The 25,843-nt window shown below is 38.3% G+C and overlaps 1 protein-coding gene across 3 annotated transcripts in view; it reads right to left on the bottom strand.

Annotated features, from left to right (window-relative positions):
• Positions 1-122: 122 nt before the first annotated feature.
• Positions 123-25,843, bottom strand: part of MDFIC (MyoD family inhibitor domain containing) — a 57,722-nt gene continuing 32,001 nt past the window's right edge. For all 3 annotated transcript variants that reach the window (XM_065698230.1, XM_065698052.1, XM_065698145.1), the window contains exons 4-5: positions 20,197-20,472; positions 123-3,775 (exon numbers count right to left, since the gene is read on the bottom strand). In XM_065698230.1, the coding sequence (XP_065554302.1) occupies positions 3,528-3,775; positions 20,197-20,472 (524 nt within the window). In that variant the 3' untranslated portion in view covers positions 123-3,527. The remainder of the gene's footprint in view (positions 3,776-20,196; positions 20,473-25,843) is intronic.

Raw genomic sequence — 25,843 nt, 5'->3', positions numbered from 1 at the left:
TCTGCGCAAACCACTCAAAGGCCAAAGCCTCCAGGAAATGTTGTAACAGGAAACAAAAATAATCACAAATAAGACATGAAATTATAATTCAGATGAGTAACAGGGCAAGACTAGAAGATCTCTCAAAGTTTCAAAATAAAGATCTTTATTTCAAAATAGTGTTTGAGAATAGCACATCCAGTTGATATAAAATACAAATAGCAAGTTACCATTTTTTCAAATGGGCCAGTTTGCAGAACTATTTACTGAAACACTGTACAAGTTCACAAGAACTATTATAAAATAGACAGTTAAGTTCAGATGTTTTAATTTTATTTAAACTATATTTTCACATTTGACTCCTTCTAATTCTGCTTGATTTAATTACACAAGGTGCTTACAAGATTGCCTATAGAGTGAAAATCACAAAACAGCATTTAGGAATATAAATACAGAAATGAATTACTTAAACTACATACTAATATTCTCTGCTACAAAGATACATTTTACAAAAGTGCTAATATCTCTATGACAAACAGTAGCAGACTACATTTAAATGTCAAAGAAATCACACATTTTATAATTTGTTTTCAATTGTCTGTAACACTTTGATACTTTTATTCACTATGAGGGTTAAACAACACTATTTTCACTTCCTAGTATTTCACAAATGAAGTGGGAAAAGAAGTAATGTATCTGCACATGTGTGTATGCATGTGTGTGAGAGAGAGGCTGTACACATACACATATAGGCATCAACAAAGTTCTTGTAATTATTATTTGTATTTTAACAGTACTGGAAATAAATGCTTAATAGCAAAGACATTTCCAAGGTTTTCATAATTTCAATAGATCAAAAAACCCTCTGAATTCCCGTAAGTAGAAATAAGGGTTTGTGCAGGGCAAATTGTATAGATAAACTTTTACACAGATTGTCATTTTCATTTTTTTCTTAACTATATCTTTCTGTGGTAAAAATATTTTTTATTAGTATCTGGTATTCATTAAAAGCTTGATGCAACTGTGCAGTTTTCCAAGCACAAAAATGAAACTGCTCTGGCAGCGCACAGACATTGGGGCAGGACAGGACACTGAAAATCTTCTTCCCTGTCCTCAAAAGCACAATTGGACAGCCATAATTCATCTCTCCATGACCAGAAGGACATGAGGAAGGACAGTTTATGCTGCTGCTTAGCACCAGAGAGCACATCCCCACCACCACGGTGTCAACCACAGAACTACACTGGGTGAAGCACTCTACACTTTTTCCAAGGTGCATGAAGTCCCAGTGCACACTGTGATGCCCCCAATTTCCCCAGAGGCATTATACCTTACAAAGGCAAAATGCCTCCAGGCACTGCCACTCAACCAAGGCACCTCTTCCCCTTCCCAGTGTGGTTCAGACTTTTAGGAGTCATAATTGAGCCCTGTGGGCCTGATTCTGAGCTCAGGGAATTTATCAATTTAACTATATGATTCCTTATTAGCCTGCCTATTACCATAATATCTTTGTGCTCTCTAGCTGGAGCTAAACCAATGGAAAATTCTGACATTAATGAAAATGCACTTAGTTTATGCAACACAGATCTGAATCTGGCCCAATATATGAAAAACAAAACAAACAAACAAAAAAACTGAACCAAAACAGCATGGTAGGAATCAATTCTTGTAGTTACTATGAAAAAACAGGTAAGAAACCCTCTAAGTCTGCATTGTATGAGAATACACCACAATATCGCAGATGATAAAGCAAAATGCAACACCTCCCAGCTCCCTAGTATAGTTGAGGATTCGGCTATGTTACCTTCAGTGATAACTTGCAGTAGTAGGCACTACTAGTCAGTGTTCACAGGGAGAGAAGCTTTGGTTCATACCAGACCATTTGTTGACTTAGCTTCACACTCCTGTGATCTTTAGCTTGTCACATTTGCATAAACTGAATTTACTACAGCGGAAAGAGACATTTATGGTCAATTCACTCTACAGAAATACGCTATTGGCTCTTGATGACTCTTGTAACAAGGCCTAAATTTATGAGATCCAACAATCTACAAATGGGACATCTGGAGCGTAGACAGGAAAGTTTAAGTATGTGTGATCAAGATGTGTAGGTGGTTTACATTGAAAAGTTGATGAGCTACAGACATGGATGTAAGAAACTAGCAAGTGGTAAAGAAAATGGTACCATTATTCCCTAAATCTGGGAATGACATAAACCTCTTTCTGTGTTGGACCAAGTTCTTTTCACAATTACAATGACAAGCAGAGATTTTTCACAGAAAACCTTAATCATATACAGGGAAAAAGTTGCCATCAGATCCTAACTGTATTTTTCAAACATTTTAAATCCCAATCCTTTTATTTTTAAAGGATATCATACATTTTTTAGATTTCATTCTTTTTTCACAGTTATTTTAAAATAACACTTAAAACATATCTGAGGATAAACATTTTTGCATTTGGTGTTTATGTCCAATGACAGAATTTCTTATCAAGTCAGTTTTAATTCGGTCTTTATACCCCATTTAAATTCTGCCATCCTCTGTAGATCTTTCTCAAACAGTGAAGAAATAAATACTCCATTATGTGACTGGCTCTAATATGCCAAAGACTGACAGGGCCACTTAATGTCAGGCTTAGATTCTTGAGTTAAATTCTGATAATCACAGAATCATAGAATCATAGAATAGTTAGGGTTGGAAAGGACCTTATATAATTTCCTTTTAATAGCCAAAACTTGAAGATTTGTTAGTCTATTAGTTAGTCTGTTAGTCTAAGGATATATTTCATGTCTATACAGATTTACAAAGTCTCTTTCTAAAAAGAAGCATTTCAAGTAATATTAGTAGTGAAGAAAAATATAAGTTCTCTGTTCTGTCTTGATTTATAACAAAGAAATCTTGTTACTCTAGCCCATGGCAAAACTTGCATTGACTTTAGTTTGCCAGATCTTCCCATAGTATCAATACTGAGATATTCAAAACAAAAGAAATATTGCCAACGTGACTACTGTAGCAAAACCAACAGTGGATTTCTGTTGCTGACTTCTGGATTAAGTTTAAAACAAGAGAGCAAAGTTGATTTCAACCCAAAGAGATTGAAATAAAGTTATTTTGCTTTTCAGAATGCCCGTAAAGGCATGTTATGCATGGAGGCATTTGAGCGTTTAAACATTAAACTAGGTAAAGGCAAATACTTAAGTCTTTGCCCTGCAATCTCTTCTCTGACTAAAATCTGTCATTTTATTCAAATGGCAATTTTGCCCTCATGCAGCCTGTGGTATCAGGCCTATAATTCGGTTTCAATAAAGTCTTCCATTTGCAAAGCCAAAAGGAAGCTGGAATGTAGCTTGAGTTTCACATACAAAACTATACGATTTGTGTTAGAATACAGATTTGAGGACTGGTTAAAAAAAAAATACTATATATAGGGAATTAACAGTGCAATACCAGTTGGTTGTGTGAAAATCTTACCTTGTTTTTCTTCAAATGTATTTAAAGAAAAGCTCTCCAGTTTTATAGAGAATAAAATAAAAAGGGATAAATATTTCATGACGGGAAGCAGATCCCACAGCATTCCATGCAGATCTCTAAGCAATCTGAAGATTCACAACATGCGTCCATTATGCCACAGTCCATATCACATGGGCAGTTACAGTCATCTCCCATCTCGTCCCCACAGCAGCAGCAGCAGGCCTCCGATGTGCAGATGCCACAGGATGCTTGTCCGAGAACAATGTTACAGAGGGTGAGAAATTCACAGAACAAGCAAGCCAGGATACAGTGAACACAGCAATCTTCATATGTACCAGTTCAGTAGCACGTCATATACAAACAAACAAAGCAAACAAACAGAACAAAACAAAACAAACAAAAAAAAAAAAGGGGGGGGGGAGGGAAAAAAAAAGAAATCATTAACATGTTATTCTAAATCCAGATATAGCACAATACAGAAAGTAAGCAGCTGAAAGACAATGATTCAGAATAACATAATCTAGCACCACAAAGAAGATGTTTCCCATCTTCAAGGTCACTTTTGGTGCAAGTTTCCTTTTGCCACTTCACTTCATGCAAATCTCAAGCACTAAGCATCAGCTTAGATCTGTTTCTCCAGTCATTTATTATGTAAAATATCCATATTTATTATCTTCAGTTGTAACTTCTGCAGGCCCACAAAGTGATTAAAAAAAAAAATCAGCTTACGAAGGAATCTATCTAAAATTATTTCCAGCCTCTCCGAGTACATCTTGCCCTTCTGAATCTCTTTTGCTACTTATGAAGAAAATAAGAGAGTTGCCACATTTTTTGCACACCTTAAACCAGCATAAAAACATGCTATATGTATTTCTGTACTTTCAACAATATGTAAAACAATCAAAACAGATTTTTCTATTGCTTTTTGACATAAATCTCTTAGCAATCCTTTTAATGTACCAGAATCTTCAGTAACTACACTTGAACATCAACATCCATCTGTCATAAGTACTATTAAATTACATGGGATAATTGAGGTGACCCACAAACTATCTGCACCCAAAGAGTAAATATATAAAATAACTTCAAATAATTAATACATCCATAAGACAAGAAAACAGAAAGATTGCAACTAAACATATGCCACTGAAAAGGAAACTGTGGGAGTAAGCGATATACTCAGTTATTTTCACTCTCCTTCACTAGTAAGCACATAATATGTATAAATTTGTATGTATAGACATATTTAATCTGTAAGAGGCAGTGAACAGTCCTCCAGAAAGAAAACAAAAACTCAAAAATACAAGAAATGTTCAGGATAGAGAATTACTGTTCTTTCCCAGCATCAGCTTTCCTTCTTTTTACTGCTTACTATCCTTTAACTCTTTTAGCCACAGACAGTTGAAGCCTGGGAAAATGTGCAGGGGAAAATATTCTGCACCAGGCTCATCCTTTCCCTGTCCCTACAGTCTGTCAAAGGTATCTGCTATGAGAGGCCAGTAGGTAAGAGCATATTGAGCTATATGGATAATTGTTCTGACTGTCTACAGACTTTACAGTTCACAGGCTGGAGACTGTTATCATAGGGGAAGGGTTGCAATTACTTGCAACAGTAATACAATTACCAGGATGCCTAAACAGATTTATAAATGTCAAAAAGTGATGCAGTAGCTGTGGGAAGTAACGTGATTGATTCAAAGTACCTCTAACATTACAGAAACTCACTGCAGAATAGCGTAGCGATGACTTTACATGAGCAAGCACAAGTACTAAAGCATTGCAGTGATAGTCTCAGACATGCAAAACGTGTCCTAAACAACAAAATAACTACCTGAGCTCTTAGCCCACTCTAAACATCACACTACAGGGGATTCATTTCTTTACTTCCTACACTACTTAGATCACTGTGATCACAGGATAGCTTGGGAATACCTGTACTGCAATGTGCTCACAATCACAATATGCAAAATGAGCACTTATGTCCAAATGAAAAAAAACGGAAATGTCAGGAAAAGCAAGGAAAAAAAAAAAAAACAACCAAAAAACCCCAAAGCCACAACAAAACTATGAAAAAAAACCCCAAAACAAAAAAAAAATACAACCCACAACAACTAAAAAAACAAACCACAAAACCCCCACAGAAACAAACCTCAGAAACTCCCTACTACTGTGCAGCATCAAAACTGAGAGGGAACTACAGGTAAGATTGAGTTGTTTTTAAAGAAAGTTGTTGCTTGTATTAAAAGCTGCTTTTCCCAAAGAAATACTGTCACTAAATAAATGACCTTCATAGCAAATGCAGAACATATGAAATAAAGCTGAAGAGTATCAGTTCACTGAAGAGGACCAAAGGCAGAGTGATAGCGATTAATTAGCTGGTTGTCATGGAGATGGTGTTAAATTTGTTCAGGTACAATCTCCTTTCAGATTTTCTTTTAATATGAAGGAAAAAGATAAAGAAATCAAGAGTTCTATGTAAGAAGCCTTCATATTTGAAGAATTGAGATTTTTACTATTTTGCATCTTTAAAATACAGCTAAAAGAAGACAATGCCACAACAAATTTTGTTCTACAAATATTGTTTTTAAACAAAGGACTATAAGAAAACTTCATGTGTATCAGTACTGAAAATCATGCTCAGCAAACATTGACTGCTTCATGCAGGGATATGTAAAATTGCAGCGAGAGAAATAAACTGTTGCAAAAATTATAATGCACATATTTATTATTGGGCAAGAGAGAGAATTATAGGTTAAAAGAATGGGACTACACTCAGAAAGCACTTTCTGGACCAACAAAAAAACTTTACCTTCCTAATCTAAAAAACCCACAAAATCAACACTTACAAGAAGAGGTTGTGCTGATTTAAATAAAGGTATTTCAAAGGTAAAAACTATGAAAACTGGCCCAAGACACAGAAAGAAATTTTGGCCATTAGTGGTATGATGAAAACTGTGGTAGGTCTTTCTTTCCATCTCTTCTTCACTGACTGAAACACTAAAAGGATTCATTTACCAACTGTTTATTTCCTTTTTCCCAGATGGCAAAATTAATTTTACATTCAGAAAATCTTTATATAACAATACTTTACTTAACCCACACAAACACTTAACAGAAAGTAAAGATGCATTCACTGCCTTCTTCATTCTTGCAATGACTCATTTCTACAATGAACATAAACTTTGATCCACATTTCAAGGACAAACCTTAAATAATCTTACTTTTATGTTCTTTATGTTACTGACTTTTAACAGCTATCCAGGTAGTCATTATTTAACCCATGACAAAGCATACTGTTACCTAGTCCTGCCTAACTTGCTGAATTTAGAATCATGACTCTAAAGGTATAAATATTTGGATAAAATGGGTGGAAGAAAAATTTCTTCCACATATGACTCCTTAGCTTCTTATCTACAGCAGCAATTATAAGGAAAAGATAGTCACTACTGTTTTTTATTTGTTGGGTTTTTTTGTAATAATAACCAATCTACATGCTACACAAAACTCACATCCTTCTCTAGTACCAGTATTCCTACAGAAACCTGTTAGTTCCACAGGAAAAAATTATGCAGCTAAACTGCACTTCCTTTCATTGCCGTTGCAGGGTGTCATGATCAGTGGAATCCAGCCACACAGAAGACGCTTTATAAACCTCACTCCAAAAAAGATGATCTCAGGTTTTTCATTACCATGTTGGAGACCCCTCAAATATATTTCACTGCTTTTAGAAGACTTTCTGGTAATTCTTTCACAGAATCACACAGAATCACAGAATCCCAAGGGTTGGAAGGGACCTAAAAAGATCATCTAGTCCAACCCCCCCGCAAGAGCAGGGTAACCTACAGTACATCACACAGGAACTTGTCCAGGCGGGCCTTGAATATCTCCAGTGTAGGAGACTCCACAACCCCCCTGGGCAACCTGTTCCAGTGCTCTGTCACTCTTACAGTAAAGAAGTTCTTCCTGATGTTAACGTGGAACTTCCTATGTTCCAGTTTACACCCATTGCCCCTTGTCCTATCACTGGATATCACTGAAAAAAGCCTAGCTCCATCATCCTGACACCTACCCTTTACATATTTGTAAACATTGATGAGGTCACCCCTCAGTCTCCTCTTTTGCAAGCTAAAGAGACCCAGCTCCCTCAGCCTCTCCTCATAAGGGAGATGTTCCACTCCCTTAATCATCTTTGTGGCTCTGCGCTGGACTCCTTCAAGCAATTCCCTGTCCTTCTTGAACAGAGGGGCCCAGAACTGGACGCAATATTCCAGATGCGGCCTCACCAAGGCTGAGTAGAGGGGGAGGAGAACCTCTCTTGACCTACTAACCACTCCCTTTCTAATGCACCCTAAGATGCCATTTGCCTTCTTGGCCACAAGAGCACATTGCTGGCTCATGGTCATCCTCCTATCCACCAGGACCCCCAGGTCCCTTTCCCCTTCACTACTTTCCAGCAGGTCAACCCCCAACCTGTACTGGTACATGGGGTTGTTCTTCCCCAGATGCAAGACTCTACACTTGCCCTTGTTAAATTTCATCAAGTTTCTCCCCGCCCAACTCTCCAGCCTGTCCAGGTCTCGCTGAATGGCAGCACAGTCCTCTGGTGTGTCAGCCACTCCTCCCAGTTTTGTGTCATCAGCAAACTTGCTGTGGGTGCCCTCAGTTCCCTCATCCAGGTCATTGATGAAAATATTAAACAGCACCGGTCCCAGCACCGACCCCTGGGGAACTCCACTAGTCACAGACCTCCAGCTAGATTCTGCGCCACTGACCACAACTCTCTGCCTTCTTCCTTTCAACCAGTTCTCGATCCACCTCACTACTTGATCGTCAAGCCCACACTTCCTTAGCTTATCTATGAGGATGCTGTGGGAGACAGTATCAAATGCCTTACTGAAATCAAGAAAAACTACATCTACCGCTCTACCATCATCCCTCCACCTAGTCACTTCCTCATAGAAGGCTATAAGGTTGGTCATACATGACTTCCCCCTCATAAAACCATGTTGGCTGTTCTTAATGACCCCCTCATCCTTGATATGCCTAGTGATGGAGTCAAGAATAAGTTGTTCCATCATCTTTCCAGGGATGGAGGTAAGGCTGACCGGTCTATAATTACCCGGGTCCTCCTTCTTGCCCTTCTTATAGATTGGTGTGACCTTTGCCATCCGCCAATCCTCAGGCACCTCGCCCGTTTCCCACGACTTACCAAAGATGATGGAAAGTGGCCTAGCAATGACCTCCGCCAGCTCCCTCAGCACCCGTGGGTGCATTCCATCCGGACCCATCGATTTACAGATGTCCAGTTTGCATAGCTGATCCCTAACCCAATCCTCATCTACCAAAGCTTTCCTGCTTCTAAGACCAAAGAGTCTATTTTAAATTACAGATTAAATTTCAAAACTATTTTAACATATTAAGAATAAAGACTATACTTAATGTCCACTCTTTGACCTTACCATATCAAAATTCTAATAGCTTTTGCACATGAGTGAGTGGTGGAACACATTAACCCCAACTGGAACTAAACTTAATTTCTGTATTTGGGGAAAAAAAAAAGTAAGTTGGGTGATCTTAATGTCTGACAACATGTTTTCTGTAAACTCTGAGTGTATTTTAATATTTTCTGATAAAGAAACTGTAAAGAGCCGCCAGCTTAAAATGATTTATTTCTTTGCATTTTTTTTTTAAATTAGAGTTAGAAGAATCATACTTCCCATTAGATATACCAATGTAATTAACAATTACAGGTGTGCCTTTATCAAGGACCAAACTCCATCTGCCTTGATGTTCATGATGCAGTACTGCTGATAACATTAAATACTTCCACAGAGAAAGAACTTAGTCTATGTCTACTGCATAAGCCTAGCATTAATGAAGATAAGCTTTTCCTTAGGACTTCCATACTACACCAGAAGTCTCAAATTTCCATAGTCTTTCAATTCTATTATTACACTTTTCTCTACTGAATGGAGAAATGCTGCACTACACACCAGCACTATACAAAAGTAAAGATATGCGGTGTCAAACACTGTACAGAGGTAAATTTTATAACCCCCAAAAGGTACATCTGCTTTAGTTCTCTTATCAAATGCATTTCATTTCTTCAAAGCACACTATCGCATTTGTTGATTGTGACCAAAAACTATGTTGAATGGCAGAAATTACAAAAGGCCTGGTTTGTAGAAGTGATGGTATAATTTATTAGACGAACTTACAGTTGGGGAAAAAAAAAAGACGAACTTTCAGACATGCAAGCTTATATTCAATTACCCTTACATATAGCCTGGGAAGAAAGCTAGACCTGAAGTTAAAAGGGTCATTCCAAGCAGCATTTTTAAATACTGATGTAAGTAAAGATGTTTCCTTAGTGCTCCGGCACATTCCCGAATGTCATAGGTTTGTTAGAAAACTTCATCAAAACTGCTAAACAATGCCAAGGCAAACAGAAACCCAACCAACTTGTCCAAGGTGTTGCTGCTTATATTGTATACCTATCCAGCTACTTTGTGCTTATTTATCCAAAGAGTATATACACAGTACATGTAACATCTACTTTGGGTTATAAATATTACGACACACAACATCCGGACAAGAAATAGCCTAAAATCCCTTAAAACTGTTTTCACACATTTAATCAAAGTCCAGAGGGCCCCAGTCTATTCAGTGTCATGGCTCTGAGACTTAAGTTGGAAACAGAGGACTGCACCAGCTACTAAGGAGAAAAATAACTTACAGCTGAACCCAGGACACTCAGCTGTAACAGCTATGCTCATTTAAGCAAAAGAAACAATATCAACAATTAACTTTAAATTTTGTCCATGTCTTTAAATATTTGCTTGTGCACACCACTCTTTAGTTCCAAAACTTTTGCAAACAGACATTACCCCGATCTCTAATTCCTTTTAAATACCAAGATGCACATTTCTTTTATTTCAACTTCCCTTTCATCACCTCCTCTTCATTTTTATGAAAAGGTGTAGCTCTACTCAAGGAACAGACTTTTAAGAGAACTATTGACCATCGAAACTGTACAAGGGACAAGGAAGTTAAACTGAAAAATGTAGAGAGAAACACACGCACAGGCTGATTTGTGCTGCTTTTGTAATGTTTGACACCAAACTGTCACAAACTGACCCAATGAGCTTTCATACCAAGCAGGCAGGTCACATATGATAAAAGGTTTTCATGTCTGCAACAGTAAATAAGCTCACTTACAGGATGGTGACCCTGGTCAGCTTCTTACTAACTGCATTCACCGAGTTCAGACAACTCAGAACAAATCTCCAGGCACTCTGCTGTCTCACAGCAAGAACCAAGAAGGGCAGAACCACAATCAAAGTGGCACCTGAGGTTGTCAGCGGCGGTTTACTGCGGGCCCCTGCAGAGCCCAGAACAGAAGCCCCAGCAGGTGCTACAGGCAGCAGCAGCAGGGATGAACACACTGCACCAACAGTGGAGAGAGTCCACAGCCAGAGTGGCACAGCCAGCATACGAGGAACCATCCCACACCAGTGTCTTAAAGGTGTGCACTGCACCGAGGTGAGGCCTAAACTTCCCAAGCAGCAGTCCACACACCATCACGCCACTGTTCCTGTAATGTACAGGGTTCACGTGCAGTGTCTGCTACCCGTTCCCACCCAGGAAAATGCTCAAGGACAAGTAAGAAATGCAGAAATAATAAACTGACGTCATATGGAGTATAGTTATCTCTAGATAACAGAGCTACATCTATTTAGGCAGAGGAAAATATACTTACAAAGCACAGTGTATGTGACATTTTGACATTTTAAAATAGAAGAATACCTCTATTGATCATGAAAATTAGAATGGTGTCTGAACAGGCAAATTACGCTGCAAAAACACATGGGAACTTTCATCAAATTCTCAATGCAGCTATAACTTCAGGAGTAAAATGATCCAGTTCAAACATACAAATATACTAAACAATGAGCCAATTTCCACCATCTAAGACTTCCTTAGAAGCCTTCTTTGCCATTGCTCATCACTGCAAATATTGAAACTAGTTAGGTGCTAGCTAGACCATGACCTTATAGACTGGATACTGTGAGAAGACCTATTTATGTTACAGTCCCTGTTTTCCACTCACTTTTGTTACACAACATGAAAATCACCTCCCAAGACCTCTGTGCAAACAAAAATATTAGCCAGGCTTAAAACATACAACTCCTCAAAGTGCCTTCTTAAAAATCACAGGTTTGACCATATTATAATGTTATCTGCCCACTGCCCGATTGACAGCTGTGTTCTGATACAACCTTGTACCACAATAAAACCTGTGTAGCAATTCATGCTTAGACACGAATCCACTTTGAATCAATTTCTAAAAGATAACAATGGAAATTTTGGCCCAAATAGAGAGATTTGCAGGATACTAGGTAGCTGCCTAAATGCTACCTAATGCTATGGGATAAATTTCAGAAGTGTATGTATGTTTAAAAAAAACAGACAGAGAAATGATCAGCAGATACTTCTGCAACGTTAGACGACATGTGGTATAATACAGTTATACCAAATTTCAGTAAATAATACCAGTCCAGTGACAGAATAGTATATAAAAGAAAACCTACCGTATATAAAAGAAAATCTACTGCTGCTCTTGTGGCACTCAAGAAGGAAAAAAGTAATTAAAAAAAATAAAATCATAGGTCTAAAAGGAAAGTAAAGTTGACTGAAAACTATTTTTCAGTTTATAGAAAGTTAACGTAAACCAAAATAAGATGCTCCTGTTTCAAAGTGAGTGGTGTCCCTCAGGGATCGGTGTTGGGACCGGTCTTGTTTAACATCTTCGTCGCTGACATGGACAGTGGGATTGAGCGTGCCCTCAGCAAGTTTGCCGATGACACCAAGCTGTGTGGTCCAGTTGATATGTTGGAGGGAAGGGATGCCATCCAGAGGGACCTTGACACGCTTGTAAGGTGGGCTGATGCCAACCTTATGAAGTTCAACCACGACAAGTGCAAGGTCCTACACCTGGGTCGGAGCAATCCCAGGCACAGCTACAGATTGGGCAGAGAAGAGATTCAGAGCAGCCCTGCAGAGAAGGACTTGGGGGTGCTGGTCGATGAGAAAATGAACATGAGCTGGCAGTGTGTGCACTCGCAGCCCAGAAAGCCAACTGTATCCTGGGCTGCATCAAAAGGAGTGTGACCAGCAGGTCGAAAGAGGTGATTCTGCCCCTCTACTCTGCTCTTGTGAGACCTCACCTGGAGTATTGTGTGCAGTTCTGGTGTCCTCAACATAAAAAGGACATGGAAATGCTGGAACAAGTCCAGAGGAGGGCCACGAGGATGATCAGGGGACTGGAGCACCTCCCGTATGAAGACAGGCTGAGAAAGTTGGGGCTGTTCAGCCTGGAGAAGAGAAGGCTGCGTGGGGACCTAATAGCAGCCTTCCAGTATCTGAAGGGGGCCTACAGGGATGCTGGGGAGGGACTCTTTGTTAGGGACTGTAGTGACAGGACAAGGGGTAACGGGTTAAAACTTAAACAGGGGAAGTTTAGATGGGATATAAAGAGGAAATTCTTTCCTGTTAAGGTGGTGAGGCACTGGAATCGGTTGCCCAGGGAGGTTGTGAGTGCTCCATCCCTGGCAGTGTTCAAGGCCAGGTTGGATGAAGCCTTGTGTGGGATGGTTTAGTGTGAGGTGTCCCTGCCCATGGCAGGGGGGTTGGAACTAGATGATCTTGAGGTCCTTTCCAACCCTAACTATTCTATGATTCTATGATTCAAACAGAGGTCTGCTGCCTTGCTAAGACAAGTAGCCACTACTTGCCGCATATATGCACCATGCACCTAGTGGTTCTTCAGACCATGGCTTAACACAAGGCTATTTGGTGGACTTGCTTTGTCTTCAGTTAAGCCATCAATATCACTTGGGATACTCTAATAAAGAATGTAGTCAGCACCGTGAGTTAAATAGTGCTCACCAACCCCATGCTTGGATTCAACACTTAGAACAGATGAAGTTGCATTATACTAAAAAGGGGGAAAAAATGTCTTATTCAAATACACCCTGAAAAGTTGAATTTTAAACAATGGATTTAAAAATACCCTACAAGTTGGGTGAGATGGTTCACTGCATCTCTAAGTTCAGCAGCACAAGACACATAGTCCAGCAGGCTGAGGAAAATTGCTTCAATTTTGCTCCTGGAAAAGCACAAGTGGCAACTTCAACCTGGCTGCAAGCCTTCACTGCATATCCTTCCCCAGAGCCTCACCCCTACGCTGCAGGCTGTCTTTATCTACCTCACACATCCTGCATCTAGCCTTAGTACACTTCCTAAGACACATCTTAAAAAAAATCCTTGGAACAAAGATGCCTTCTAACCTCTGTTTGGTTTAGAGAGTCTGGGAAGGAATAAAGTGAAGAACTCTCTGTACCTACAGGTGGCAGGCTCATGATCTGCTCATAGTAGTTTAGCAAGCTACCATTTCCAGATGAATACAGCAATTGTGTATGCTCTGAGCCTTTTGAATATGTGAAGTACCACCCTAAACTCAAATTATCACAAATTACTGGAGTGGTGGGAACTATCCTGATAACTAAACTTGTGAGGTGACAGCAACATGACCAGAAGCAAGAGCTCTGTTTCAAAACTGTATTAAAACCTGTGTTCCCTCTCTCCATCACTAACTTTAATAAATGACTGCTTTTGTTATAAAAATGTGTAACATCAAGCTTCAAAAGGTTTTGGTAGGAAAACTTCTTTTTTTCATTTTTATAAAACTATTAGTGCCTACTTCATTTTGTCCCTTCCACCCACTTAATTAAATTCCTCTTCCATCTGTCCCACTTCCAGTTTCTTCTTCTGTTTCCTCCTCCAACTCTCCATGTCATTGCTACTTATACCTCCCACTACTCTAATACATATATGTATGTAATTCAGATACCCATTTTTCTTAATTTCCTAACATGTAGATTCACATCTACATGGTATGCTACATGCTACGTGCTACATGCTAAGCTGCTATCTCCTTTAGAACTCCTCCCTTGTTAAAGTTGAGGTTCCACTGCTTCCAAACACAGCAGCTAGACTGCCGCCTTTTAACTTGTTTACAATTGCTTTTGCAGGTTTCCAGGTGTTTCTCTGCACTACACACAACAGGTGCCATGGAGTGACAATTCTCTGCTAGAGGTCTTACCAGCCAGAGTTTTGGAAGAACTGTGACACCTCCAACATAAATAGTTAAAATATTATTAAAATTTCTTTGAATAAAAAAAAAATATTTTATTCCCAATATGCACTAAACCTATTCAGTCCCTTTGAAAAATCGTTAGAACTGAAACAGTATTTAAAAACTCTTTTTTTGGGAGAGACACTCCTACTATTTCATAATTCCTTTGGAATTTTCTAATGTAAGTTATGGAATTGAGTAAGAGTTCTTCAGGGACAATATAGATTAACAAAAGATGCAGAGGAAGAGAAGAGTTGGTGAGTGCATTCACACCCTCCTAAGCTTCACTGGATGTGAAAGTGTTTCTAAACAGCGTATTCTGGAATGCTGACACAACTCCATACACTACAGACTCATTTAAAAAGGGAATTTTTCGAAGCTTCAATACTACCGGTACCAAAATTCCTGTTACATTTTAAGCACTTCCAATGCAACTTCAATTCCAAAAGCTCACAACACTTGGAAGAGTTTGCAGCTGGAACAATTAGTACAAGAGTTGTTAACTATGGTGGGGGGATTTTGATGGGGTGGGGTACTGGGAGATTTTATAGCTTGCATTAGGGCTGTCTAGTACTCTGGAAACCAACAGAAGTACTAACCTTCATGAGAAGATGTGCTGTCCTGGGTAAAATAATACTGAACTTCATTTGGCTTTCTGGCATATATCCTCAAGACTGCAGTATATGAAACAACATGCTTTTGCATGTCTAAGAAGGACTCTTCATCAGGGACTGTAGCAGTAGGACAAGGAGTAACGGATTTAAACTTCTACAGGGGAAGTTCAGGTTAGATATAAGAAACAAATTCTTTACTGTGAGGGTGGTAAGACACTGGAAAAGTCTGCCAAAAGAAGTGGCAAATGCTCCACCCCCAGCAGTGTTCAAGGCCAGGTTGGACAGAGCCTTGGGCGACAGGGTCGAGGGTAAGGCATCCCTGCCCATGGCAGGGGGGTTGGAACTTTATGATTTTAAGGTCCTTTTCAATCCTAACCATTCTATGATTCTATTTGCTAACCTTTTAAACAAACATGAGCTACGAGACCTGGGCTTACTTTGCATTACAAATAGGTGTGGTGCTCCAGAAATCTTGTCTTTTAAGAAGAAACAAGAAGAATGCAGGTGTTGGGAGGGAATAAGAAAGTCAAAAATACTTTATGTTTTCTATACAGCTTAACAACCATAATTTTCACTTTTCTTCCTTCTGAGGACATAATCTATTTCTTTTTTCTGTCCACTTTGCTTCGCTTAAAACCAGTTATTCTCCTGACTGGCAAGAGTGCAGAGCACTCATGGTGGAAGAGCCGGCAGATGAAGTAAAAATGTACGGCACGTGTTTTTCGGTTTGGTTATTTAGAACAAACAAACAAAACTCCCAAAAAAACCCACCCAAACAAACAAAACAAGAACACCCCACCTCCCCCACTAAAAATTAGTCCATAAAATCTAAGGTCATTCATAAGGAACACCAAAATCACAAGTGAACTGGAATAACTGCAAGGGTCAAGGTTTATCTGTATTTCTTTCTACTAAAATCATCTGGACACTAGAGTAAATGGAAGTAGTTGAATTATTCAGTACTCACAGTATAAAAATCAACATAACTTTTCTCTTTCTGCATAAGGTTACATAAGAACCTGCACAGAAGTTATATTATTATACTGTAGAGATGTGCACTGAAATGCTTACCTTCAAGTAAACTTTAACCCAGCTTAACTCTTCAGCTTCTGTGGTTAACATGGTACAAGTTAAAGCAAAGCTAAGTAAAGCAACACTGCAAATAATTTCCAACAATTTCTTATCTTTTCTATCCTCCTGCAAACCTTTTTGCTAGTTTCTACAGGAATGTCATTGGATCAGAAGACAACTGCTCACAAAAATGCCTCTTTGCCCACAAAATTATGATTCATAATACAAGGAAGCTTTCGAAGTTAGGTTCAAATTATGTGTACACCATTTTGAAATAATGTCTATGCAATCCTCAGTCACAGGACTTACTAAGGTACTCTTCTGGCTTAGTATAGTTAAATGCATTCATCAAGTATATATATATATATATATATATATATATATATATATATATATATATATATATGGTTTAAATGCAAATGAGCTCCTTTGAACAAATAACCTGGCTAATTATAACAAGTTTTCAAAGTGTAGCCATCCAGAAGTAGTCATACAGGTTTAACATTTCTTAGATTATTAAATTATTTTTAAGCTACAGATAAATCTACATTATTTTTTCCTTAGTGTTCTCCTTTGTGTTATTTTACATATTTCAACTGACCATTGCCAGAGTCACTGATCTTACAAAAAACTGAGGCATGACAGAACAAATTAAGTATATATTGATACTTCCTGCAAGATAATGATTTGATAAGAGCACTATGTATAGCCTATAGTTCCCTCATGCAGCCCAACAGGGTAAATTACTGAAAAGCTGAAGAAACTGTCAGGTGGCATGTACATGTTTCCACGCACATGTGCAGATACAAATATATGATTGCCAGAGAACTGTAAAGTAAAAACAAGTTTAAAAAATAGATATTTTTTTAAAACAAATGTTCCTTTATAGGCATATCAAAATACCCTAAATATACTTTAATTGCTGCATGACAGAACTTGTGCTTCACGACATTGGTTAACAGAAAACTCAGAGCAGCAGACATTATCAGCCAAGCTATTCAGAGTATATATCCAAGTTTCCACATTCAAAAATGAGAACACTGCAAAGTTAGATGTATAATGTTGAATATATTTCATTTTAGCTATTAGGTGACTCAAGAAACTACCTGTTACAGTAAGGATTACCCTGCATTTCTGTACTTTGGAAGTATAAGTTAGTGTGACAACACAATTTAATTATTTATGCTGTAATCAGATATGCCTTTAAAAATATAACTTCTTGTTGTATATAGAAAATTACATACTAACAGTTTCAGGTAACTAACACAATCATGTGTTGGCTATTAAAATAAGACACTAGAATTTAGAGCTAAAATGAAGGTATCTTCTTAATTTTCTCCTCAATCGTTTAGTAAGTCGAAATAATCATTGCCAAGGCTGTAAAACAAACAAGCAAACAAACAAAAAAACCTCACTGACTGTATTTATTCTACTATAATTTTAGAAGAAAAAAGGAAGTGTTTCTTACATATAACTGTAGAGTGGCACAAACAGGGCAGGCACCATCTCTTTAGAACTCTGCAATATTTTTTTCAGAGGCTGAATTTCTTAAATCCAGAGGCCTGCAGTTTGTACCAGTCCTGTGAGCAGATCTAGGTCTCTTCACTTACAGTTTTTTGATACTGCATGAAGGAGCAATATGGAACAAAAATATCTGGAGGCTGGAGGGTGAACTGGTTTTCACATAACAGAAAGAGATAAGGGGAATATGGGATGTATGAAGTTTTGATTTTGGAAAGAAATGTTAGAGGACTGCAAGTGCATCAGAAAAATAACAGTAGGTTCCTGAAGATACAAAAATAAACCACAGCAAGGTGGACCAGCCCATGGCACAGTCTGAGTGAAGCTGTTCTTGATATTACTACATAAATTCACTGAGTAGGTTTGACTGAAGTAGTTGAAGACAAAATAAGTCACTCAACTGACATCAGTAGGCTTCATTCAGGCCACCATGTGCAGTCATGACCCTTCTTCCTTTTCATCTAGGCAAAGAATCCTCCCCATTTCACAGAACAATACCATCTCCCAGTTCTCTAAGAAACTGTGTCAGTACCCACCTCCCAGAGGTTTTTTTTTAAGCAGTTGCATCTATGCCTGCCTCAAACCAATAAAATTTATAAAGCCTCCGCACATTTCTTGTGACACACAGGAGCAAAGCCAGTGTATTAGTGCTAACGGGATGACAAGGGAAGCTCAGTAACTCTGGGACCATTATGGTAACTGCAAGCAGTGAAAACACACACACAGCTAAAACACAGACTCATAGAATAGTTAGGGTTGGAAAGGACCTCAAGATCATTTAGTTCCAACCCCAATGCCATGGGCAGGGACACCTCACACTAAACCATCCCACACAAGGCTTCATCCAACATGGCCTTGAACACTGCCGGGGTGGAGCACTCACAACTTCCTGGGCAACCCATTCCAGTGTCTCACCACCCTAATAGGAAAGAATTTCCTCCTTATATCCAGTCTAAACTTCCCCTGTTTAAGTTTTAACCCGTTACCCCGTGTCCTGTCACTACAGTCCCTAATGAAGAGACCCTCCCCAGCATCCCTATAGGCCCCCTTCAGATACTGGAAGGCTGCTATTAGGTCCCCACGCAGCCTTCTCTTCTCCAGGCTGAACGGCCCCAACTTCCTCAGCCTGTCTTCATACGGGAGGTGCTCCAGTCCCCTGATCATCCTCGTGGCCCTCCTCTGGACTTATTCCAACAGTTCCATGTCCTTTTTATGTTGAGGACACCAGAACTGCACACAATACTCCAGGTGAGGTCTCATGAGAGCAGAGTAGAGGGGCAGGATCACCTCCTTCGACCTGCTGGTCACGTTCCTTTTGATGCAGCCCAGGATACAGTTGGCTTTCTGGGCTGCGAGTGCACACACTGCCAGCTCATGTTCATTTTCTCATCGACCAGCACCACCAAGTCCTTCTCTGCAGAGCTGCTCTGAATCTCTTCTCTGCCCAACCTGTAGCCGTGCCTGGGATTGTTCCGACCCAGGTATAGGACCTTGCAGTTGTCATGGTTAAACTTCATAAGGTTGGCATCAGCCCACCTCACAAGCATGTCAATGTCCCTCTGAATGGCATCCCTTCCCTCCAGCTCATCAACTGAACCACACAGCTTGGTGTCATCGGCAAACTTGCTGAGGGTGCACTCAATCCCACTTTCCATGTAACCGACAAAGATGCTGAACAAGACCAGTCCCGACACCGATCCCTGAGGGACACCACTCGTTACTGCTCTCCATCTGGACGTTGAGCCATTGACCACAACTCTTTGCATGAAGGTAAATTATTTACTTTTGCTTATTTAAGTTGTGCATATGAAGTAAAAAGCTTTTTCATGCAAAACATTTACTACCCAAATACAGCATAAGGCACATAAAACACTGAAGCACAGGTGCAAATATAGTGTTCAGACCCCATGGCTAGTCAGAATATCTGCTAACACAACATTTTCAAAAGCAAACTCTGCCCTCATGGAGCCTGCCATGACTGGATTTAAACATTTCCTATGCTTTGAACTAGTGCTTTAACCTGTTTTTCTGTTGTATATGTGACAATGTTGACAAGAGTTTCTATCAGTTCAGGATACTAACTACAGTGATCAAAACATTATCAGACAATGCTGGCCAAATGTTTGAAAGCAAGAAATCTCCCACTGCTTCAAATTCCTTCAAATACTCAAGATTTTCCTTTGGGGAAGTAACTTGTATTTTATCGTAATGATTTCTATTTGCTTCTGGAGCATGAGTCATGCTCTTCAATTATTTCTGGTTGGTGTGTAACTATTAGTGAGAACAGGGTTTGGCTAGTTTTTATTCAGTTTGGGTTTTTTTAATAAGAATTTCTGCTTACCTTCAGGTGAAGTACCTGGCTTTTGAGAAAACGCAGAGCTTATTTTACTTTTTTTGCTGCCACTGCTGTTGACAGACAAGGTGGACTGAATTTTTCTGTGCATTTTTTCTGAAACAGGAGCTGAATGCTTTCTGCTGTCTGCAGGCATGTGCTTGATCCCATTGTGAATTCCACTTCCATTACTCAGACCCGCATGGCCATTTTGGATTTTGCCACTTTCTTCCTCACCCCTTTCCAGTGCTGAAGTATTCGGCTGAGGCAAGCGTTGAGGTTGTGCTTAAAATAAAAGAAAGAAAGGGTTAATTTAAATTCAGCACCACACAGAAGGTTTGCAAGACTCTGTGAATTACACAGGGAGAATAAGGCACGCAATTTAAAGAAGGAAAAAAATCAAGAATAGGAGAAAAAGTAGCAAAACTGAGATAAATTTGCTTTAGGGAAGACGAAGAATGGGGGAAATGCAACAGAATGAGAGAAAAAGGTGTTGAATCATAGAATCATAGAATAGTTTAGTTGGAACGGACCTTCAAAGGTCATCTAGTCCAACCCCACTGCACTGATTAGGGACATCTTCAATAGATCAGTTGCTCAGAACCACATACAGCCTGGCCTTGAATGTCTCCTGTGATGGCGCATCCACCACCTCTCTTAGCAACCTGTTCCAGTATTTTACCACCCTCATATTGAAGAATTTTATTCCTTGCATCCAGTATGAATCTCCCCTTTTCAGCTTAGAACCATCACTCCTTGTCCTATTACAACAGGCCCTGCTAAAAAGCCTCTTACGGACTGCTGGGAAGAACAAAACAAATCAAAATCTGGTTTTGTGGAAGAGGTGAACCAGTAACCAGAAGAAATACACATTCAAACACCACACAGCGGTGGCAAGCCAGAGCTCAATTCAGAATGACGATTTTTAAAATTGCATTAATGGGCCGGTTAGGGCTCTTAATGGCAACAAACTGAAATGGTCAAAAGAATAAAGTACAAAACCAGTCAAAGCAGGAATCTGCAGTGTCCTGGCTAAGACTCCAAGAGTATATAACTCCATTTTAAAGAGAGGGCATGAAACTTAACCATTCTTTGTTGAGGTACTGTATCATACAGGAGAATGGAAAAATACATTGTTTATATATTTAAAGTCTGTATCTAAAGAAAAGATGCAGGATTCAACTTGAAGATTCATATTTAGAAAAGAAAAAAAAAGAAAAACAGACTTTGAAAACTAATTAAACTATATACATAGTAACACAATAATATTTCATAATCAAAGGCTCAGCCCAATCACCTCTCTTAATCACCACTGCATCATGCTTGGACATAGTCTTTTCAGACACCCAATCTTCAACTATTTATAAATCTAATGTCAAGGAAGGAGTACAGATACTACTGACCACCTAGATGAAGAGAGATTGAACAGTGCCCGCAGTAAAGAAAAACAATGCTGCAGTTCATTCTCTTTTCAAATTATTCACATCCATTTTCAGATGATTTCACAGTATAGCTTTGAATGTATATTACACTGTGTCCAAGATAACAATATGTACAGATACCTATACTTGCCTTCCTCTAAAAGAAACATTTCCACTGATCACTTCAGGTAAAAGTTACAAAACTTTTTAACAAATACTACTGGGACACGCATACCAACATGGTCTTAAAAAGACTCTTGAGTTCTGATTTTGCCTTCAAACTCTAAATGCTTCCCTTTTACAAGGATACTGACACCATTCTCAGGCTGCTTCCTCCAACTATCATAAACTTGTCTAGATTAATCTTCATATGAGTCTTAAACTTTTAAGTCCTGGTCGCATTGACAGACAAAAAGAGATACTTTTCATAGTAGTTTAAATATGAACTAGGATTTTAAGAAGATACTCTAAACTAACTACATCTATCTAGGTCAGAGTAACCCTGATAGAACTTTATAAAAGTGATAATCTTGTGTTGCAGGAAAGAAAGGAAGGGCTGGGAAAAACATTTTTGGTTTAATCTTTCCAAAGATATTGCAGGGAATACAAAAACTACTCTCATCCATTACCAGAAGTAATTGCTCATGAACCTCCAATCTAACCAAGCAGGAGCACAACACTATCTGATACATGAACAACTAACTGTTGCCCAAAAAGGTTTTCATTGCCAAAACTGAAACTGCTCCTCCTTCCAGTCTTGCATTAGTGTTTGCAGAATTCACAAAGAGAAGCATAAGCAAAGCACTTTCTTCACTCTGGAATTTGATTTGTAGCATATATTCTGTTCACTTTTACAGACTTTTGTAAAGGCCCCAAAGCAGACTTTTAGGGAGTTTTCACTCACCTGAATAGGATTCATTAAAAGAATACTATCAGGAACCCTTTGTGTAGGTTCTTTCCACATATATGCACAACCAATTTAGTTAAGATTAAAAAGGTTTCCATTCCATTTTAAAAATAGTCAATGTAGATTTAACCACCGTCAAAAATTAATTCTTTGGCAACATCAGGAATAAAAATTTTGCTCTCTGAAATTCAGTGTTCATACTCATAGTTCCCTATAGCTTTTTTTTTCATTACCCCACTCAAATGTAAAATGTACTATTTAGAAGAGTTTTTTTCACATTCCATGAAATAATGTTTCCTCACACTGCACTGCCGGATTCCCAGCTGTGGAGTGGTGCAGTTATACCAATAACCTGGCATTACTGGGGAGGGATTAACCTTCCTCAATAAATAAAAACAATAGCTCATACTAAAAATTCTGCATGTCTGGACATAAGTTTCTAAAACTGACAGTTATGACCTTTTCTAAGCCAGCTAAATTGGTGGTGACAGCTTACAACTGTTTGTGTATTTTTGGTGCTTTGCTACAATACAGTTACGTGACAAATTATCCGAAATGCAGTCTCCAAAATTAGGTGTGTTTCTGTCAAACTATGGGTGAATGGGAGGTCTTGGGGAACCTAAACAGTTGTATGCTTTTGATTTTATTATTATTTTACTAAAGGTTTGGGGGATATTTTTGGTGTTTTGGTGAGGATTTTTTTTTTTTTAATCCTTTTATTAAATAATCCTGTTCCCAAAGTACTCTTACTTCAGTCTTTTAGCATTAACATACAACTTTTTAGCTGACTGGCTTTACAGTATTCACATGTGATATGCAGGTCAAATCAAAATGGAATAAAACCCCAAATGGATTAGTTATCTCAATTTAAATTTATTTTAACTTTATTGATAATTTTGCACTAGGGAGACTTGAATCTTATGGTTAAAACACACTTGAAACCAATTAGGAACCATATGACTGCATTCTAGCATAAAGAACAAAAGCAATTGACAGTTCCAAGATTAAGCCACAACCGCTCAGTTTAAAACAGAAATATTTTTACCTTATTTTTTAAAGGTTGTGTATATCTAAAAAAAAAAAAAAGGTGTAATATGGGGAACGACACAATGATTCTTAAAACACAGTGATACCCAGGGACTCTCACTCTCTCTTTAATGATCCACTGCTCTCATTCAGCTGTCTTTCTTTTTTCAAATCTTTACATATGTGACAGCTCTCAAAAGTAGACCATAGACCATCTGGCATTTTCCGAGGTGTAACTTGTGCAAATTCAGCTCTACTGGGAACACAATGCTATCTTCTGCCTGCGTTATAAAAGATACAATAGAATGTAGAACTTATGAGTTGTTTTGAATTATTCATTTTTTGCCTGTATATTCAAGAAATTTTACAAACTCTGCATTTTGTACTACATAATCACATGCGTTAAAGGTACAAAGAAACTTTTTGACACCTCTTTTCTACAGAAAGATGGCATTTTGTTTGATATGTGAACATTCAGCGCCTGTTATATCATTCTAAACAGGCCGTGTGCTGCTACAAAAGATCCCATTTTATACTCTATGTATGAGCAAAAAATTTATTCTTGATATTCAGTAACTAATGCAATACACATCAAAATTTAAAATATGAGTTGGATGAACATTCAGCATCTTCAAATCAGGATGGCACTGGTCACTTACTATATGTTAGAGATTTAAAAAAAAAAATCATTCCTCATGCAACACAGAAAAATTGCCATTTCAAGCATCCACAATGAATAGTTTCAAATGTCCTAAGAAATACTGTGCTTTTTAGGTTAATATGTTTTTAATCTTTAGCAAAACCAGTAGATTTAAGTCAATATTTTATACAGTGCTAACACTAGTGGATTTTCAATAAGAATGATAAATATTGGATTAATGATTCAATAGACTCAATCTTTTTTGATAGAAAACTAGCAGATAATGTAGCTAGTAATAACTGTACATGAATCTGCTGCCTGTGGAAAAGCAATAAAAAGGCAATATATTGCTATAGCATATAATCTATTAGCGTGTTTCACTGCTTCCCTGTCATTGGTTTCCTTGCAAAGTGGGCCTTAATACAATAACTTTTGCTGTTATTTAAATGACATTACATAATACTTTAATTGTGAGGTTACTATCTGGTGAAAAAATATTCGAGTACCAAATATTTACTTGATGGTTTTGAAGTAACTCTGCACATTCCCATTCAGACTGTAAAATTCTTAGCACAGTTTAAATGAATATGCACATACGCATCCACATTTACAATACATTATTTACACCTTTCAAAAGCTATTCTTAGGAGCAAAATCCTGATGCAGGCAGTTAATAGAAAAATGTATGTCAACACATGGAAACTCTCAACCAAAAGAGGACAGTCTAAGCTATCATTAGGGATTCTATACAAAACACAAAAACAAACATACATGCAATACAGACTCCTCTGAGTCAAAGTGAATCAAAAGAAAACATCAGGAGGGAGAGAGGAATTGAGACAGCTAATTAGTAGCCTAATCACATGAAAAGCAAATCCAAGGCAGCTGAAACAGATGCCCATGGAGATTGCTAGTCTGGCCAATGCCACCAGTGGAAAAAAATACTTTCCAGTTTACAGCCTGAGTCATCTGTACACCCAGAGAGGTAAAAACACTGTTTTTCTTCGTTTATGACACAATAGTTTATGACATCAGATCAGGCCACAGAAGCAATGTTTTTGCAGGTGGACTAGGGAGGAATAAAATGCATAACTCCTGGGTGTAAAAAAAAAAAAACAAAACCAAACTATAACCTTTGGTATTTTCAAATATTGAGAAAATTCAAAGTATTATTTAATTTGAAAATATCCTCAAACCTCCTCTGCCTCCCAAAACAGCTGAAACCACAATAAGGGTTTGAGCTCCTTTTAGGAAATACAGAGGTCATGTTTGGGTCCATTAATGTTGAAAGCCAAGATCTACATGCTAATTTAACCTAGGGAAATTGTCTGATCTCAGTGGTAGCTGCTCCTACTCCCTCTGCATGGATCACACAAAGGAGACCACGTGCAAAGGAAGTACGAATCAGGCCTCTGTTTTTTATCAGTGCATCTTCATAACGCCAACCTAAGCTTGAGGGGAAAAAGAACACAAATGACAGATAGTCATGGATTGCACAGTAAAACTAGGAGCTGCCTGGATTCTAGAGTAAAATTAAGGTGATTCCAAATTGCTTCTGGAAAAGATACCAATTTCTGAGATATAAAAGGCAGTATTTCCAACTGACTAGCAAAAAATCTTACCTTTTCAAAAATATTACAAATCGTATGCATTCATACACTC

This window comes from Lathamus discolor, chromosome 1 (genome assembly GCF_037157495.1).
Source record: "Lathamus discolor isolate bLatDis1 chromosome 1, bLatDis1.hap1, whole genome shotgun sequence".
Lineage (NCBI taxonomy): Eukaryota > Metazoa > Chordata > Aves > Psittaciformes > Psittacidae > Lathamus > Lathamus discolor.
The sequence above is the reverse complement of the archived record's forward strand: the minus strand, read 5'-3'. Positions and strand labels throughout refer to the sequence as shown.